Genomic DNA, 19,333 nt, shown 5'->3' with positions numbered 1-19,333 from the left:
CCTAACATACAAATTTTCCAACATACGAAGTAAAATTCTACCAAATTTCTGTCTCAACATACGAAGTGTTGCTCCAACATACGAAGTAAACAATACGCTTACCCATGGAATTTTCTCGAAAGCGTCCAGCGTCGTTTGTTGTTGATGCCGCTAGACGGCAGCACATCGGAGGGACGCCAATCGAGCATCACCTTGATCAGTCCTCTCATCTCGTGCGCATTGTGCGGTTGTCCTCTATTCGCTCAATTTTAACAGTTTTTTATCTTGCCTTTTCACGTGTTGTTTTCTGTGTTCCGTAATCATGGGTCCTAAAAAGCTTAGTTTTGGTTCAGGAAGTAGTAGTAGTGGTGAGAAAAAGAGGAAATCTATGCTTTCATTAGAATTAAAGCAGGAAATAATAGAAAAGCATGAGCGAGGTGTACGTGTTAGCGATCTGGCTAAACAACATGGCCGGAATATGTCTACGATCTCGACGATCATAAAACAGAAGTCAGCCATTAAAGCAGTGAAACCTTCGAAGGGGATCACGATTATTTCTAAACGTCATAGCCCTACTCTGGAAGAGATGGAACGCCTTTTGTTGATCTGGATAAAGGACAAGGAGATTGTTGGCAATACGATCACGGAAACGATCATTTGTGAGAAGGCCAGCGCTATCTACAGTGACTTGTAGGCGGCGCGCTCTCGGGGTGGCGCGGGGGAGAGTTCAGCCGATCCTACGACGGAGGAATTCAAGGCGTCTCGAGGTTGGTTCGAGAAATTTAGGAAACGGACCGGGGTTCATTCAGTTGTGGAATTTTATCCAGCATCTCCTCTCAGAGAAAGGCTTTTTGTGTGAAGTAGTGTGAGAGATGTCTGGATTCCTGTGAAAGTCTTCAACCTCTGTTTATCAAGCCAAGTTGGCTATCTTTTGTCGTTGGTGTCGTGGAAGGGATGTTTCTCCTCACGGAGCCTGTATCTTATTAGTAAGTGATTTTTACTTCATCGCTATAAAGAAAAACTCTGTTCAGTATCAGCAGTGAAACCCTAACGCTCAGCCTTAAGCCAGGTCTTTAGGCTAAAATGAGTTGATGTTTCCTCTTATGTAGAGCTCTCCATGCTCATATAGAGTATTGAACTGGCCTGTCCTCCATTAGAGGTGAGACAACTACCTTGGAACATTGTCAAGGCCCTACGTTCCCAGAAAAGGCACTTTATGAACCATTCAGGCTTGTCACAGATAGGAACCTCACTCTCAAAATGGTCTTGCTTACTGTAGCCTCCACTAAGGAAGTTAGCGAGTTTCATGCTCTCTCGTGTAACATCTCTTATACTGGGGAATGGAGACAGGGCTCATTCTCCTTTGTCTCTGATTTTATTGACAAAACCCAGAACTCTTCAGTTCATGATTCCAGGTTTTTATCTTTCCAGATCGTGGGCCTTATAGAGGTGACTGACAATCCTGATCTGGTGCTTTTGTGTCCTGTGAGGGCGCTGAGTTGCTACCTTAAACGCACACACATAATCCAACCACACCTGCAACTAAAATGGAACTATTTAGCTTTGGCTGTATGGCAACAGCTATTTGGCGCCAAACTGGTTTAGTGTTGTCCTTTTTGTTGCCAAACTTGCTTGGTACTGTCCTTTTTATCACCAAGCTGTATTTTTTCTAAATGTGATGGATTTCGATATGGTGCAACATAAAACCCTAACCATGCTCTTGCAGTAATTTTTGAAAGCATGTAACATACAACTGTAATCTGAGCTTTAACTCCCTTATTTTCTTGTCAACAATATAATACTCTTTGCTACCTCAGCGTGATCTTTATAAAAGAGAAATAGGCCTACTTATACAGTTGTGAAACTATATATCATACAGCCTTATTCTGAGCTTTAAAGATCTGTTAACAAAGGGTCTCACTACTTCTAGTAATTTGTAAAATTTTGATATATCACAGTCTTATTCTGAGCTTTGACGACCTGTTTTTCTCAGTTATTGCTGTTAACAACCCAATAATTTTGCTACCTTAGATTGTTTCCTAATGTTATAAATTAAGTTTTTCTTTTATTTTCTCTTGGAGCCCATACCAGAAATGGCAGAAAATATTCTTAGTGAAAGAGATAAACTAAGGTTTTCACATGATGGATATTTATACCTTTTTGATGAATGTAGCAAAGGTGACTCATCTTTAATGGTTTGGAGATGTAAATTGTAAAATGATTTTAAAGGCAGGATTCACGTTAAAAACAGGGAAGTAATGAAGAACATTCTTATGGTGCTTCAGCAGTGGGCTTGGAAGTTGCTGTTATCAAAACAAATTAAAAACCCTAAGTTCAAGAAACTTTAAGTGTCCTGTACAATCATAAACGGATGTCTTGAAAATAGTTCTCAAGCTGCACAAGGATCACTTCCAAATTCACAGGCTTTAAAGAAAATGTAGTGTTTAAATAAATGCTGTTTTTATCAATTTACATTACTAAGACTATGCAGACTGCACAAATATCTTTTATTTTGGTACTGATTTTTGTATATTTTTTTGTATAATCCAAGTTGGAATCAAACTGGCTTGGCATCATAAACAATTATCACCAAATTGACGGTGCCTAATGGTCGGGCCTAAAAGTACCTGACCCATCTGCAATACCTTTCCGTCAGCTTGGAGAGAGTTGAGAAAAAGGTGACCAGAAATGTACAATCTCCTTATTGACCGTACCTTTTCATCACCCTTACCTTCCTACACAAGAATAGCTCGAGTTAGAGCATATTATGTCAGGGGAGTTAGTACAACCCTGTCATTTAGGAAGAAACTCTCTGTGGCGCAAGTACTACAGGCAGACGACATTCACTACCCATTACTTATAGAAATCGACACACAGGTTTATAGATAACTTTTCTCTAGGGCATGTAGTAGCTGCATAGCAAGTGTTATAGCTACCTCAGCTCCTCACATAGGACCATTAGTATCAGATAGAGGACAGAGGCTACTTGTTAGTCTGGGATAGAAGTGAACAATGACTGACTTTTTATTTCCTTTCAATCTTTCCTTCTCTTGGGACAGAGCACCAAAAGCATTGTCAGCGGGAATCGATTTGACTGCAAGTAAGCCCCAATCAGCCCACAGCTGTTCTGTAATGTAATATAGGAGCTTCATTCCCCACACTACTTACAAGGGGAAGAGTGTAGTAATCAGATAAACCCATTATTATACATATGCTACAGGGTGTGAACCAAGCAAACCAATTAGAACACATATGCTATTTAGTTGGAACCAGAAATTAGTATACTGTACATGTTTCATCATTAGGTCACAGATTATCTGCTCATTTATCTTTACTGCTCAGGCTGTGGACACAGTATAGTCACACCGCTGGTGTACAAGGTGTAAGGAAAATGAACTCTCACCACTTACAAGGTCCGAGTTTAGGAATCCCGGGAAAGTTTCCAACCAGATGGAACAGGAAATTCCTCGGACCCAAGGATGAGTGGTCGATGTAAAGGATGAAAGTTTGTATTTGTACCAGAAAAAATTACAAATGTGGAGATAATTTGTATTTTTGTAAACTATGTAGATCCGAGTCCTTTACCTATATTTTTATGCCATCACTAACCCCCTAGAAAGTCTCAGGTGCAATCAAAGTGATTACTCAGTGAACAATCAAGGGAGCAGGGCTTCCCCGCTCCTAGTAGTTAACTTCCGACCCCCTGTTTACATCTCATCATAGAATTTTAAATGCTGTGTATTCCAGCTTCATGGTTATCTCTCCTATGTAAAGAACTCGGGTTTGTATATTTAGGATAAGTACGAATTATCTTCAAACGTCCTTTTTATATTTTGCAAGTGCTATTTTAGTTATTACATTCTGTATTGCTTGCATATCAGTGTGTAATGGTTATGGTGTTTTTGATAATGCAATAATTAGTAATTAGTTTTTCCTTGTTGCTTATGAAGGCACTGAAGTTTTGGCGGTTCCGAGTGCTGTTAGTACCTGAATGTTATCGATGGGTAACAAAAACTGTTATGGAGTCTACAACTGTAATACCATCTGACATTTATAACCAGATGACAATTGAGGAACAGCAGGTATGTGCTATGATAGAAAATTCACTTTATTTATTTGATCAGGTAACTTTTTGGTAAATTTAGTATAATTGGGTCATTATTATTTTATTGTTTTTATATTAGTTACATGATTATATGCAATCAGAAGACTTTGGGAATTATAGGTGATTGTGACAAAAGAACTGGAAAATAGCTGACTTATTGATTATTATTATGTCTCATTCCCTGCCATAAGGTTGTTATTCTCTTAAGAGATATTATATCTGTTTGTAGGTTATTTATGCGCTAGGAGATGAATTCATATGCAGTAGTGTACAGTATTAATTGTTCCTGCACGAAATTCAAACCATTTTCCTTTATGTAGGGGTTAGTCTTCAGTCTTCAGAGTGCAAGCTGGACAGCCTTTAACGAGGTACAGTACTGTAGTTAATGACAGGTGGTATGGGCAGATGGATTTAGATTGATCCGCAACAAGGCTCTAATAAGTTGACAGCCCTTAAGAGGAGCGAAGATCGCTGGATAATATATGTCAAAGCAGGATGATCACGCTTGATCGGCACGGATATAAAGGACGGACAAGATGATGATGAGATGAAGCAGCAACGATGGCTGGAAGAAAGTCTGAAGCAGAAGTCTTGGGTGCCACAAGGCAGGTTTCGTGTCATCCTAAACCCGTTCCTTCTTAGTCCTAGAGAAATTATTTTCTTTTATACTGTATTAGGTCCGAACCGGATGATGGGAGCAAGGGCAAGAGGCCCGTACCCATTACCTGTCAAAGTCTTCACTTGAGTTTTCGGCCACATCGAGTATGGACGTACTGATGCACCCTTTAGCATAATTTTTTATTTTAATTTCATCCGTAATTGAATACAGTACTGTACTGTCTGTTAACTTAATGATTGTGTGAAGCAAGAACTCAGAGGATGGACTTTGCACCTAGTGTTTTTGTTAAACCGGATGTAAATCCACACACTCTCTGTGTTCTTGCTTAGGGCAAGATTGTTTTCAATCCTCCCCATGTGCTAAGTGTAGGTCGTGGACTCCTTGCAATGGCAGACGTATGCCTTTGGGAGGAGGAAGAGAGCTCGGCTTCTTCATTCCTCTCACTGGGTGCTTCTGCATTTACTGCCCCTACACTTGCTCCCCGGGCCCTTTCCTGGGGGAGTGTATGGCAGAAACAAGGAGTCCTTTGACTTATGCTGTTGAATGAATTTATGTTGTTGGTAGCGTGTGGTGTTCAGCGCTCGAAACAGAGGGTGAAGGTTCTTCTCCGTTGTGCTACCGCTGACGACAGGTATGACCTAAGGGGGTTTCGGCCTCCTCAGGTATTTCAGGTAGGCTCCTAAGGGCCCGTGTCTCTTTTGTGATGCCAGTGGTGAAGGGTATGTTAGAAATCGCAGTGGCTCCTGCCCTAGGGACCCCAGGGCCAAGGGTGTATTCCTCAGGTGATGGGGGAGGGTTCCAGTGTTTTTCCCTGACTAGCTACTCCTTTCCTCCCATCCTATGTACCTCTCTCCAACCCTTATGCCTGGTGTGTCTGGGGCTACTGCTCCCTCTAAGTGTAACTTTCCTCCTATGTCTGGGGGTGTCTGCTCCCTGTAAGTGTAACTTCCCTCCTGTCTGGGGGCTTCTGCTCCCTGTAAGTGTAACTTCCCTCCTATGTCTGGGGGCTTCGGCTCCCTGTAAGTGTATCCCCCCCCTCCCCCCGTGACAGTGATCCCCCAGTAGTGTTGTTCTTGTTGGAGCAACCCCTGTGGTTCTTCCTCTTGGAAAGTTTCATTATCTGGGTTTATCAGACTTTGACTCCTCTGCTTAGCAGAGGCTAGGGAAGGTTGGAAGAGGGAGAATCATAGGCATTCTTATTCCTCCTCTGACTCCTCTTTTTCGACGTCCTCTTCGACTTCCAACCCTGTCACACTTCTTTTAAGATGAAGAAGTTGAGGAGGGCTCATCAGCTGTAGTCGGAGGAAAGGGTTCCTTCGACACCATCTCTCTTGGGTGGCACCTGTGTGCCTCCCGTCCTCATGGGAAGGGAACACAGCCCTGTGTATCAGTGCTCTAGGGCTGATGCAAGGGGCTGGGTAAGAGTCAAGACCTTCAGCCTTGCCCTCATCGGGTTCCGACTCTGTTACTACTTCTAAGAGGAAGAATGCAGGTGAGAGTGGGAGGTGTCTTTTCAGCTTTAGTCATAGGAAAGGGCTCCTTTTGATGCCACTTCTCTTAGTGGGGTGTGGATGGCTCCTGTGGCTCCCAACCCCATGGGGAGGGGTGGGCAGCTTCTTTGGGAGATGGAGCCACGTCTGGGATTTAGCTGTGTATCCCACCTGGATACAGAGGTAATCGGAAACCAGACTCCCGCCCAGGTGTTGAGCGGTGACACCGGGTTATGGCCCGGGCCTCTGCATCAGTCGCTGGGGTCCAAAACAGTGAGTCAATGCAAGACAAGTGGGAGAACCAGAGCCCCGGTCCCGAAGGTCAAAGGCTTTGAGGCTGAGACACAGAGTCATAGCCCTGACCCATGCATCAGCCCTGGGAGGCCTAAGTATGGAGCCATAAACAGTCCCACTTAGCTACTGGGATAGTAGGGGGACACAGGCAGGCTCAGGGCCATGACACAGGGTCACAGGTCAGGCCAAGTGAATCTGCAGCGGGACTGTTTATGGCTCCATACTTAGGCCTCCCAGGGCTGATGCATGGGTCAGGGCTATGACTCTGTGTCTCAGCCTCAAAGCCTTTGACCTTCGGGACCGGGGCTCTGGTTCTCCCACTTGTCTTGCATTGACTCACTGTTTTGGACCCCAGCGACTGATGCAGAGGCCCGGGCCATAACCCGGTGTCACCGCTCAACACCTGGGCGGGAGTCTGGTTTCCGATTACCTCTGTATCCAGGTGGGATACACAGCTGTCAGGACATGGCTCCATATATCAGTCCCAGGACAATGACTTGGATTCCCGTACACACCTGTGGTCGGGTTTTCCGTGTAGGCCTTGTGCTTCGGGAACTGATGCACTGGGCCATGGCCCTGTGTGTGTCATGGTTCCATGCATCCCTCCCCCAAGGGCCATGGCTTGGGTCGCTAGAATACTTTGTTGTTCAGCTGGGTCAGTTTGTTGGACTTCGTGTTGTCCCTGCAGGCTTGATGCATAGGACCAGGGCAGTGATTCTGAGTCCTGAGTCTTGAGCCTTGACCCTTAAGTTTTGGAGCTGTGACTCAGGTGGGGTATCGATACATGGGGCAGTGCTTGGATCCTGTATCCCGCCCCCCTGGCTACCTAATTGATAGGGTGATACAGTACTAGGGTAATGGTCCATATGTGGGCTCCCTGGACCAATGCAAGTGACTGGGCTGTGACCTGTGTCACATAACCCCTCCATGGCCCGACCTGGCTTTGTGAATCATATTTAGCAGCGATCCAGTAACCACAGGGGGCAGCCAGGAGTTACGTCTTTGAACACTTGTTGCCCTCTAGTTGATGAAAGAGCTTCGATATTCTCCATCCCACCTCCTGCTGGGACTTTGGTATCCTGCTCATCTCTCAACTTTCTATACTTCGGTAGAGCAAGGGGAGAGGATCGCACTATTTGAAGTTTTCTTGCACATGGGTGTGCACTAGAAGACTAAGAGTTTGTGGACGAAAGGATCTTCTTCTCATGAGGTTCTGGGCTGTAGCCATCCTTCCACTCTGTCTAGCAGAGAAGTATGAGTACTCCTCCTGTGCCGGACGTGTCAGTTTCAGGATCTTTTCCTCACTGTCACTGGCTTTCCTAGGTGGCCCTCAGTCCCCAATTATGTGGTTAGCCTGACATGGGAATGATATTTTGAGTAAGCAGGCACTTAGACCTCATTTGTCCCTAACGCAAAGGACCTAGGTCTGGTGCCAAAGGAACCAAAGTATCCTGGTTCAGTATTCATGTTTGAGGCCAGTGCGCACTTTCGAGGGTGTACTGGTTGGAGGAAGGATTCTAGGGATTCACCCTCGGAGAGGTCCCCACCCTTTGGGCAGCACTTACCGTAGATGTCTCTCAAGGTGCCGGACCATTTCTGGGACTGCCTAGGGCACCCCATTACCATATGAGTTTTCCTCAGAAGCGGGTGTCACCTTATAACTGAAGGGTGGGGTAAGGATGGGGTTTGCAAGGAAGGCCTCACGTTCTCTCTTTGTGGCAACAGAACGGGATATTTTGGAAGCATCTAATTGATGGTTGCATCAACACCACCATATGGGCCTACATCTAGCTATGAGCTGAGGAATTGGATACTTTTTGGGAAGACATTCTATGCTGGGGAGTTTACAACCAGTCACATTCCAAACAAGACGAATGGGCTAGCAGGCACACTTAACTGCCAAGGGTAAGGCTTTTGCATATGTGGTCCCTACACCCTAGCATAATGGAACGGGTTCTTCAGGTTTTTTCTACTCTCTCTCTATCTTACCCAATGGTCTCTGTTTTAAGGCAATTTTAACAACCATGGGATCACTTGTCCATTGGCTAATCTAACTTGTGGGATTATGCTGGGACTCTGTTGATTTGGATGGCTCCCAATTAGCCTTATGGTGAATATTTTCATGTTTTGCCTTGTCAAGATCTTTGAAGAACTTCCTTTGCCTTCACTATTCCTGGAAAGTGGTCCATTATCTATGATGGTTATCTCAGAAGGTATCCTTCTTGAGCTGGATCATCTCTAGACTTGATCACAGAGTTTATTTTTTTCCTGTCTTGGAAAAGCTCCTCCAGGTTGCGGCCATCATGGCTATAGCTCACTCTTGAGCATAGTCTTTCAACGGAATGGGACAGAACTCTTCTCCTCGTAGGAGTGCCTAAGTGAGCAACAAGTTCTCTGTCTTAGTCTCCCACCCTACGAGGTGAGGTAGCTCCTTGGTTTAGTGTCTTGGCACTTGGCAAAATCTGACCTTGTTGGTGCACAGCCCCAGGTTCAAGCCCTTCTCCATCCAATCTCTATGTGAAGCATAGAGTAGCTTGGAGAGAAGAGGCTTTTTGCCTCGTGAGGTCTCTGCAGTGCTATTGGAAGAAGACCTGACACCTCAGTCCTTAATGTTGGCAACTCTTCCTTAGCATGGGTAGAACCAAAAGGAAAGTGTATAGAACATAATCTCTTTCTTACTTTGCGAGTCGATCGGTAATGCATACACCTCAACTGCTGAGAAGGTCTAGGTTCCAGCTAGAACTAGGACTTGCAAAGTAAGGCGCTAGCCCCTACCCTTGTCTTCAAGAGGAATCTTGTTATTGGCCGGTGAGCAAAAGCTTAGTTATTTATGCTTCACACCATCTCACTGCTCTTATCCTACTTGGTCTTGTGGTGGTAGCTCAAGTAGGGGTATAGCTAGCCCAGATCATGTATGGGACGGTAAGCATCTCGTCTATGCTAACGTAGATGTAAGTTTTGAAAGGAGGAGGACTAACTAGCTCTTCTCCTCCATTTTTTGCTGCCCCTATATTAAGGATCTGACTTTATGCTGGTGAACTACACTTCTGAGCTGTATTTTCTTTAGATCCTAAAGAATTTCTCTTCCATCTTACCTAGATGATGGGGAGGATGGTAGAATATATGGAACCCTTTAGTCATCATATGCCAGGTATATTATTCTTGACTGCAATCTCCATTGGGGAAAGCGATTATCCTTTGACCAAGAAGCAATTTCTTGGATAGGCCAGGCCCTATGAGTCTATTCATCCCAATGATAGACAGGTTGCTGGGATCATCTCCTTCATTCCCTTATGGGACTAGGTAGTTTAGCATTTTTGGGGAACAAAAATAACCTCCCAGTTTGGTTCTAAGGGGACTGCTGACCCACCAGCCAGTGAGTCTCCCTATTTAGGGGACGATGGTTTGTATTTCGCGTAGGAACAACTCACAAATTTTTTAAGTAATTTGTATTTTTCCTAGCCATACAGACATGAGTCTGAGTCCTTTTTGATAAAATTCCCTCCTCAACCACCCCTCTCAGTCCTGAGCCGAAAAGATTACATGTGAAGAGATTTTGACAGGTAAAGAGGCAGGGCTCCTCTCCCTTGCTCCTCCTTGCCATTAACTACCTCGTTAACTCTTTTAACTGCCATCCAGCTTGCATACTGAAGATAGTTCTCTATATAATGGACTCAGATTTGTATAGCTAGGAAAACCATAAATTTGATTTTTGGTAATGTTTTATGAATAACCATTCCCTGAATGATGGTGATTTTGTTTATGCGTAAGTATTGGAACTTGTCAATAAGAATTACCCTTGTTTTCTGAACAGACAACTATTGAAGGTTTCCTAAAGTTCCTAGAAGTTACTATCCATCGTCTAAAGAGGCCAGTTAATGCACGAAAATCTAGGGTAAGTGTAACATGGAAATTTTTGTCATACATGTAGAGAAATAGGAGTTTTATCTTTTGTAATTACCATATTGTTAAATGTATATAGTACACAGTAGTTATGCATGCACAATTAGACACATTCGATGTAGTTCATACTAAATGGTATTTTAAGAAAAATAATTAGAATATTAGTGGTGTAGCATTTAGTTTTGATTACTCTATCTAGTAAAGGATATTTCAAGTTAGTAATTTCAAAAAGCAAATTTATGCATTAAAAGAACATTATTTTACTGCCTTCCCTCAAAATGTATTTTTTTGTAGAAATGAAACATTTACCCATAGATAAGTATGTGAAACTTAATTTACATTTAATTCTTTTAGACATTATTTAGCTTAATATTATGCAACATAAATGCCCCACATGTTATATCAAATTACTTAAATCTGTTATTAATGGTTGTTTAGCATATACAGTAACCCATTTCACTTGGTTCACCTTTGGAATTGATTGGTAATCATAACAATAGTCGGGGTTAGTTTCATTATAAATTTGAATTACTGTACAAGGTCGATGGGTGTTATGATTATTTTAGGATTTTGTATCAGGATGGTATGTAAACACTGTGTCAAGTACTTTATTTAGTGATATTCTAGGGATTGGGTGCTTAAAGTACAGTATGCATACTAACAGAAAATTACCATTTCCTTCGCTTGAACAAAATTTTAGAAATATGGTTTTAGGGCTTATCTATCTTATTGCAAAGTAAACTGACTTTGGAAGAAGTTTAAGTTATATCTAACAACCGATTCTCAATCCAATTTCTCAACATCTTCATCCCCTACTCTACTAAATACTCCCTGCAAGGATTAAAAATAACACCTTAAAGTTTTAGCAAGATGTGAACTTTGATGGAGAGTCATGCTTTGCTTTGTTAGGCATTTGGATGTTAGTGGTAAATTCATTTTTATTCAATGTTTGAACCAGCTTTATAAAGAAAAAATATTAGGAAACTTTTTTATAGAAAACTCGTTACCAGTAAACACTTGATGTTTTGTAGAGTATGCCTTTGATGGAGTCTCAAGTGATGTCTAAGAACTTTGGCTCATAGCTGTTAGACAGTTATATAGAAATAAAGAGATTATTTTCTTCAAGCATTTTATTGTTAGAAAATACTTTGCGCTATTCTTATATTTCACTTATACATTAGTGTATATTTTGAGCCCCATGATTAACGTGCTCATATTTTTGTTGTGACGTATTGATGATTATAGTTGCTATATAGATCAGTGGTCTTGGGTCGATTTTATGAAATATTTTTTATATTTTATATGTAGAAGTATTCCGTCAATAAAAAAATAACTGGTACAATCAAAATTTGTGTGAAGTGAGATTGACAGATTAAGATTTATGGGTATGATTATTTTATTCTTGGTTTATTATTCATTTTAATTCTGTAAATTATCTAAACTATTATCCTGAGGTTGCAGGCCGAATAACCTCAGTATATAATATCATGTCTTGCATTTTTGTTTTTGTTGTTCATGCTTTTATGACTTAAGCAAGATATAAAGCTCCAAAATAGATAGGATTCCTTGAAAAAAAAGTAATATTTTTCATATTTATTTGTAGCCAGCTGTACCATTAGTTAATATTTGATATTCAGTTTTTGTGGCAGTATTAAAAATATTTGTTGTATCTGCATTCTTTATTACAGTATACTTTACACTACAAAATTTTTACTGTTTCTGTATTTATTTTATTATTCTCACTAATTATTTCATATAAGTAAACATTTGATAAATTTACTCACTTTATCATGGAACTTTTTTATATATTTTTGTTTGTAGTTTTTATGTGAGAACTCGAGTTGCTTTAATTAGATGTGTTAATACTTTTTTCATTCATGAAAGTATATCCCACCCTTTTTAGTTGTGGCTTATCCATACTCGTACCGCTATGTGATAGCTATAATCTGATAGATTGTTACTTAGTACAGCTATGTGATAGCTATAATCTGATAGATTGTTACTTCATAATTGTATAGTAGTAAATTTAGATATCTCTTCCATAATAGGGCCAAAGGGATGAATGAAAACTGCAAAATCTATATAAGGGAAATTTCATTTTCTTAGCCTTTGTTCAAGCAAAACTTGCCTTGGTTCATATTTGCCTTTTTTTTAATTTTTTTAAATATTGCTGGACATGCTTGTGCTGTTGCTTCATCTGCAGATATACAGGAAACTCTGGTGGTTTTGATGTTTTTTAGATAATATCTCTTCTTAAATTTATTGACCCAACCAGATATTTTTATACCAAAAATAAAGCAAAGTCTCATTACAGTTGAAAACTTACCTTGAATCCTATTTGCCTTTTTTTATATTCTTTGTAAATATTGCTGGACATGCTTGTGCTGTTGCTTCATCTGCAGATATACAGGAAACTGGTGGTTTTGATGTTTTTCAAATAATATCTCTTCTTAGATTTATTGACTCATCCCTTACTGGATGCAAAGAGTTTTATCCAGGAGCTAAAATTATTTAACCAGAGATATCTTCATTCAGAATTATGGCCTTTTCTTGAAATGCGTTCAAGTCAGTTAGTATCCTTCTTTTTGTCATATCCTCTTTCAATAAAGTCAATGCCCTCTCCATCTTCACTTAAACTAAGTGAATTCCCACAATAATCCCTCACATCAAGTATGGGAGTAATGTTGTTGGGGAGGCAGTTCATCAGAAAGGATATCTCACTAATATCTATTAGTATTTAAGGTGTCTACTTTGATGTCTCAGTTCATTCCACGTGAGAGAGAGAGTTTCGCTTCATCAGAGAAAAGACATTCAAATTCCATGCGGTATGTGTTGGCTAAGGGGTTTCTTGACAGTAGTGCTGCCAGGTATTCATCCTGTAGTCAGATGTAGTGCAGAACAGGGCCCAGAAAACCTAATAGTATACATTCTTCATTTCTCAAGAGCTTTAGAACTACTATTCTACTCTTGACAATTATTTAGATGAATAGTGAAGAAATATTCCTCATTGGTTTGCTGGTGACAGAGACGGATTTAGAATTGTTGGAGATTTTGCTAGCTGTTTTTTATTATTTGTGGTATCCTTTCAAACCAATTCACTGTAAATTTATAGAAAACACCATCTCACACTCAGCTGTCTACTCTACTTCTGTGATCCGAAAAGAATAAGATCAAAGGTTTTGTGTTAGCTAGCATAATTGATTAGTGCCTGGAAAGAGGCCAGCTGAGATAAGGCTGCACCAGAGCTCATCCTAACAAACCAAACATCATTCCCTTAGTAGCCTGGATACAATACATTATAGCTATAACAACCTCAATGTGGAAATATCTTTCTCTTTGGTGTGAGTACATGTTTCTGCAGACAATCAAGTCCTGGTCTAGTCATTAGGTTCCATTTTCTTCATTTCTAATGCATACAAGAGGAAAATGGAATTCAAAAGTCATTCTAAATGTAGGTATCTGGAAAAATCAAATATACTATTGTGATCTCAGCAGGACTAGTATGTGAGCCTCCATTGGCTGTAATTAGACCATCTCATGGACCCACCAACTAGTAAGACACTATTTGAAGCAAATGTTCTTCGAAGAAGATTTAAAACCCCACTTATATTACTGAAAGAAATAGAATCTGTTTGAGGCTTGAGGTGAGGATAGCAGGTACATCTTTACCCAGATTCTCGGACATGATGTGTTGTACCATACTAGTGGTATTTTTAAATTTATTTCAGAAGCAGGTCTTCTGACAGCTATTTAACTGTTACAAGGATGATTTTGCTTTTATTGTTTTAAACTGAATTACCATTTATTTATTTATTTTTCTTTATTTATAACAAATAGCATTGGCATCAATGATCTTAAGGGTCAGGATGCCATATAACTCAAAATCAGTCAATCATTTAAAGCAGTCGCTCTTCTAAGTTGAAGTTTACCAATCCTTTCAACACCCCTTTTCCCATGACTGCAGACTTCTTCAATCAAATGCACTTATTGAAGAAACTGTCAGTATGTGTAATAAAATTATGTAAGGACCCTATCTCAAGACTTTGTCGATTTTTCTTGCATATTGTGAGAGGGCTTCATTATTAGATTATCTAGCAGTCAAAGGAAACCTCTTTTTTGGTATTGTCTTACTATGCCTCTCTATGGACTGGTTTGAAATTGTTTGATTTGCACTTTACCTTGAAGAAGTTTTCTATCCTGTGTTGTATTTTTGAGGCTACATGCTTTTGTGGCCAATCACCTTGGCATTTTGTTAAGCGGCATCATGATTCTGACTTTGTGATAAAGGCTCATATGACCAGCAACCAAAATCACACCACTGCTTTGTTTTCCAGCAAACCCTTAGCATCTGCTAATACAGAAGATCACCTTTTGTAGGAGGACATGATATGCTTCCATCGCTACCTATTCTGCTCCTAAGTTCCCTATTTGTTACATTGGATTTTCTTTACTTCCTACTAGAGGTTCAGGCTGATTATTATTGATAGGTTCTCTTTAAACAAATAAAACTTAAAACACATAGATATTTTTTTTGATTATCAATCATAGAAAAGTATCCACCTCCCAATCCCCACTTTCTTTCTGTATCACAAATATTTTACATAAAAGAATTATGAAGGCAGTAACTACTCACAAGTCCTTAGATTATTCTCGATTGTACATCTTTTGGCTGCTTTGTTTATTGTCTTCCCACTCATTGTTCATAACTCTTTATTTTGATACAGTCACCCCTCAACTTAACAGGTACTTTGGGTCTCTGACATTTTGATAAGAAACAAAGCTCTTATAGCTTACACTAGAACATTTTCAAGATAACCCACAGCTAACAGTATTGACAGATTGTGTCTAGCTTAAACTAAGCTGTACTTTACTCTTAGCATTCAATTCAATAGATTTGCTTAAAAAGACTTGGCACATCACATGATGGGCTGTAGTATTGCAAGAGCCCGTGTGTGGCTTGAAGGGCCAGGCATTCTATAGAAACAACAACAACACATCACAAACTAATTAATGAATCATCTTGGTAATGTAGTTGAAAAGTACAGAAGTGTGATAAGTTGAAGTGCTATTGGATATGAAGTGTTAAGAAGTTGCTCAAGTTATGAAGAAAAAGACTGTGTACTAGTAGACGTGATTTTTAAGCCAGGTACGCATGTTTTTTTTTTTTTCTTAGATTTCTATTATAGGTTGATGCTACACATGAATCTTTCTATGCTTACCATTTCACTTACTGTGTTGTACTACATACTCAAACTGAACAATTATATAATTGAGGGCTGGCCTAGCTTGCATTAGTTAATATAAAGTGCGTTTATGGTAAATGTAATCTTATCTTATTGGTATTTATTTCTTGTACTTGGGTAAACATAGATACATTTGTATGTATAAGATTTTTTTTAAAGAATCTCATTAATATTATTACCCGTATTATACAAACCGATTTTTTATGTGAATTTGCTTGACTCCCGTCTATGCTGGTGATTGTTTGAAAAAGTTTGAATTGGAGAGAATTATCTGTTGTGTACTTGCCACCAAAAGGTCTCTCATAGCATAGTTATGCACACTTGTCTATATTGGTTCTTCTTGATTACTTTTCTCACAGTAGTCTAGTTTAGTACTTTGTTTGTTTAAGACATTTATTTTGTGCTCTTTAATATTGAAATCCTTTAAAAGTTTTTTCCAAATTTTATTCAAGTTCATTGTTTGGAGTCAGGAAACAATAATTTCACTTAACAGAATGAGGTCATCATACAGTGAGGTTGAAAAAATTCAGACATCAAAGATCCAAATTTTATGAAGACTCAGCCAAATATTTTGCTATGTAGCCTATTAGCGCTAACACTGTCCTTATATATAACAATAATTTAATCTTATTCTCCCAACACTGCTTTCTAAATAATTTTTTATGACACTTTTGCTGCAAAAAAGGAATTTTAGTTTAGAATAATTAGTTTTAGCTTTCCTTCTTCTCTTATTATTAGAACTGGGCCAACATTGCAATCATCGTCTAAATAACCAATCAGCGCATTTTTCATTATCATGTCACCTTTCCTGGCCAATCACCCACCTTCATTACAGCACATACCTGGTCTTATTCATTTCTACACAGATCTTATGATGCCTTGTTTCGGTAGGATATTTCTGTGTCTCAGTAGCAAATATTCTTTTCATGCTACCATTTCCATTTTTTTTTATAAATGAAAAAGCTACTGATAAGTTGTGTAGTCACACATTGTGTTAAGAGCCCTAACTTTGGTTAGTTATTGTATGTTAAGAGATAAACAAGAAGTTTGGCCACAAGAAATTTCGTATTTCAAAAACCAAGAAATGGAACAGTCATTCCAACTGTTTATGATTAAAAAAGGTAATTTTTTATATGCATTCATATCAAAAAGAAATTTTTCAATATTTAACTTAGCCGGTGATTATATAAGCTGCAGCTCTGCTGCTCGACAGAAAACTCTACGGAAAAAATCCGCCAGCGATCGCTATGCAGGTAGGGGGTGTACTTCAACAGCGCCATCTGTCGTGCAGGTACTCAGTACTCATTGTAAACAAAGAACTCAATTTTTCTCTCTGTCGTGCTACCGGCAAGACCTACTAATTCGCTGTTGCTAACTGGATTTGTTTTCACAACTATTTGGTGAAGTACACTATTCTAGTTTTGAGCTTTCGCTGTGCAGGCTTTCTCTTCAATAAATCCTTGCATTCTTTTTTTGATATCGGATTATTTGTTGATGACTTTGGATAGTTTTTGAATTCCCCTTTGACCAATTCAAAATGGCTGACCCTTCTCAAGTCCCAAAATTCAGGAAGTGTAATGCTAGGGACTGTTCAAGCCGTCTTCCGAAGGCCTCTATCGATCCTCACACCGTTTGTTCCAATTGTCGGGATAAAACCTGTCAATTGGAAGATCGATGTGAGGAATGCGTTGGGCTTTCGGAATTCGATTTTATCGAATTCCAAAAATATACACGTAGGCTAGAGAGAGATAGAGTCAGGAGAAGTTCATCTCGTTCTGTTGATTTTTCCTCTCCTCATGCCCCACAACCTATTCCTTCCCCTGTAGTGGTTGCTCCTGATCCCCCTTCTGGCACTCAGGAACCTTCGATGGCTGACATGAGGCGTGCCATCCAAGCTCTGGGTGAGAGAGTTGAGTCCCTGGCTAGTGACCGTAACCAGCTCATGGCGGACGTCAAGGAGCTGAAGTGTAAAAGTGCAGTGGGAAGTGGTAAAGTGAGTGATAGTGTTGTGGATAGTGTTGCGCTTGAGGGTTCGTCTGTTCGTGCCTGTCGTCCTCCTAGTCCGGGACCTCTTGCAAGCTCCCAAGTCCAGAGGAGAAGCAATGTCGTACGACCAATGGGTTCGAGAGGCTTTAATCAGCGAACAGACGTTCCCTCCGTGGTTTCGGGCGTATCTACCCAAGATCGCCCCACCCACACAAAGACGAGAGAGCCCATTTATTCCTCGTCTGCGGAAGAGGTTTCTCGTAAGAAACCATGGACCAAGGTCTCACGACCACTTAAGCGCAAGTCGGTCCCTTCCGCGCAAGTCCAACGGCCCAGTTGTAGCCACTGGGTCAGTTCGGACTCGCTGCAGTCTTCCGATGACTGCTCACCTCCTAAGAGAGGCAAAGCGGTACCGCCTCAGGCAGTTACACCGTCTGTCGCCGCACCTGCTCCTGCAGACCCTAAGTGGTCTTTGCTGCAGACCATGCAGTCCCAGTTAACGTCTCTGATGCAGGACTTTCGTGCGGAGAAGGTTGCTGCAGCACCAACCTCTTGCCTACAACCAACCACACACTCGGTTGTGCGTCCTGTGGACGCTGAGGCGACCTTCTTGCACACTCCAGCTGAGAGAGTCCCGCCACCCATGCGTTCCAGTGTGCCCTGCCAGCCGCATGTTGACGTTCAGCGACGCACGGAACCTTCCGTTGACGTTCGCGAGGTACAACAACCGTCAGAGTTGTTTTGTTTTGACGCGGTGCGTCAACCTCCGCAACCCGGTGTGGTTGCCTCTGCTCGCCCACATCAGACTAGTCAGTCTGGAGTAGACGCTGTGCGTCCCCGCGCTGCTATGGTTGTTGCCAGCTCACAGACTGGGCAACAGTTCCATGACGTTGCGTCCGGTTCAGTCACGCGTGCACCCGTGCGACCGGACTCAGCTAACCAGCCGTTACCTACTCCATTGCCGCTTCCTCCTCAATACTCGGATGATGGACTTTCTGATGATGACGATGCGGCACACGTTGATGAACCACATTCGGACCTTGACGAGCCTAAGTCCACGCAACCCTCTTTGGACTTTAGAAAAGTTCTTGCTCTGTTCAAAGAGATGTTTCCGGACCAGTTTGTGTCTGTGGCTCCACGCTCTCCTCCGTCAGAGTTTGTATTAGGTACGCCGTCATCCTCGCCTGCCTTTACTAGACTCGTCCTCGCACGCTCGTCCAAGAGAGCTTTACGAGTGATAGGAGAATGGATGCAGTCCAAAAAGAGTCTAGGGAAGACAGCCTTTACGTTTCCCCCAGCTAGACTCTCTTCCAGATCGAGCGTCTGGTATGCCACGGGAGAAGTTCTCGGCTTGGGAGTTCCTGCCTCTGCCCAGGGCGACTTCTCAAGCCTTGTAGACTCTCCCCGCAGGCTAGCCATGAGACGCTCTAAGATATGTTGGTCATCTTCGGACCTAGACCACCTGTTGAAAGGGATCTTTAGAGCCTTCGAGGTCTTCAACTTTTTAGACTGGTGTCTGGGAGCTTTGAGCAGGAAGATCTCCCCGACAGAGAAGGAAACTTCCTTGCTCATCATGTCCTGCATGGACAAGGCCATACGTGACGGGTCTAATGAGCTTGCAGCATCGTTCGTATCCGGAGTCCTCAAGAAGCGTGAGAACCTTTGCTCTTTCCTGTCAGCTGGAGTGACACCTTGTCAAAGATCCGAACTTCTG

At 41.2% G+C, this 19,333-nt stretch overlaps 1 protein-coding gene across 4 annotated transcripts in view; it reads left to right on the top strand.

The window, feature by feature from the left end:
- The window catches only part of Iml1 (GATOR complex protein Iml1), a 486,471-nt gene that overhangs the window by 242,162 nt on the left and 224,976 nt on the right, over positions 1 to 19,333 (top strand). For all 4 annotated transcript variants that reach the window (XM_068390604.1, XM_068390598.1, XM_068390583.1 and 1 more), the window contains 2 exons: positions 3,930 to 4,061; positions 10,302 to 10,382. In XM_068390604.1, coding sequence (XP_068246705.1) covers positions 3,930 to 4,061; positions 10,302 to 10,382 — 213 coding nt within the window. The remainder of the gene's footprint in view (positions 1 to 3,929; positions 4,062 to 10,301; positions 10,383 to 19,333) is intronic.

Source organism: Palaemon carinicauda, chromosome 1 (assembly GCF_036898095.1).
Source record: "Palaemon carinicauda isolate YSFRI2023 chromosome 1, ASM3689809v2, whole genome shotgun sequence".
NCBI classification, from domain to species: Eukaryota; Metazoa; Arthropoda; class Malacostraca; order Decapoda; family Palaemonidae; genus Palaemon; species Palaemon carinicauda.
This window is presented reverse-complemented; position numbering and strand designations above follow the sequence as displayed.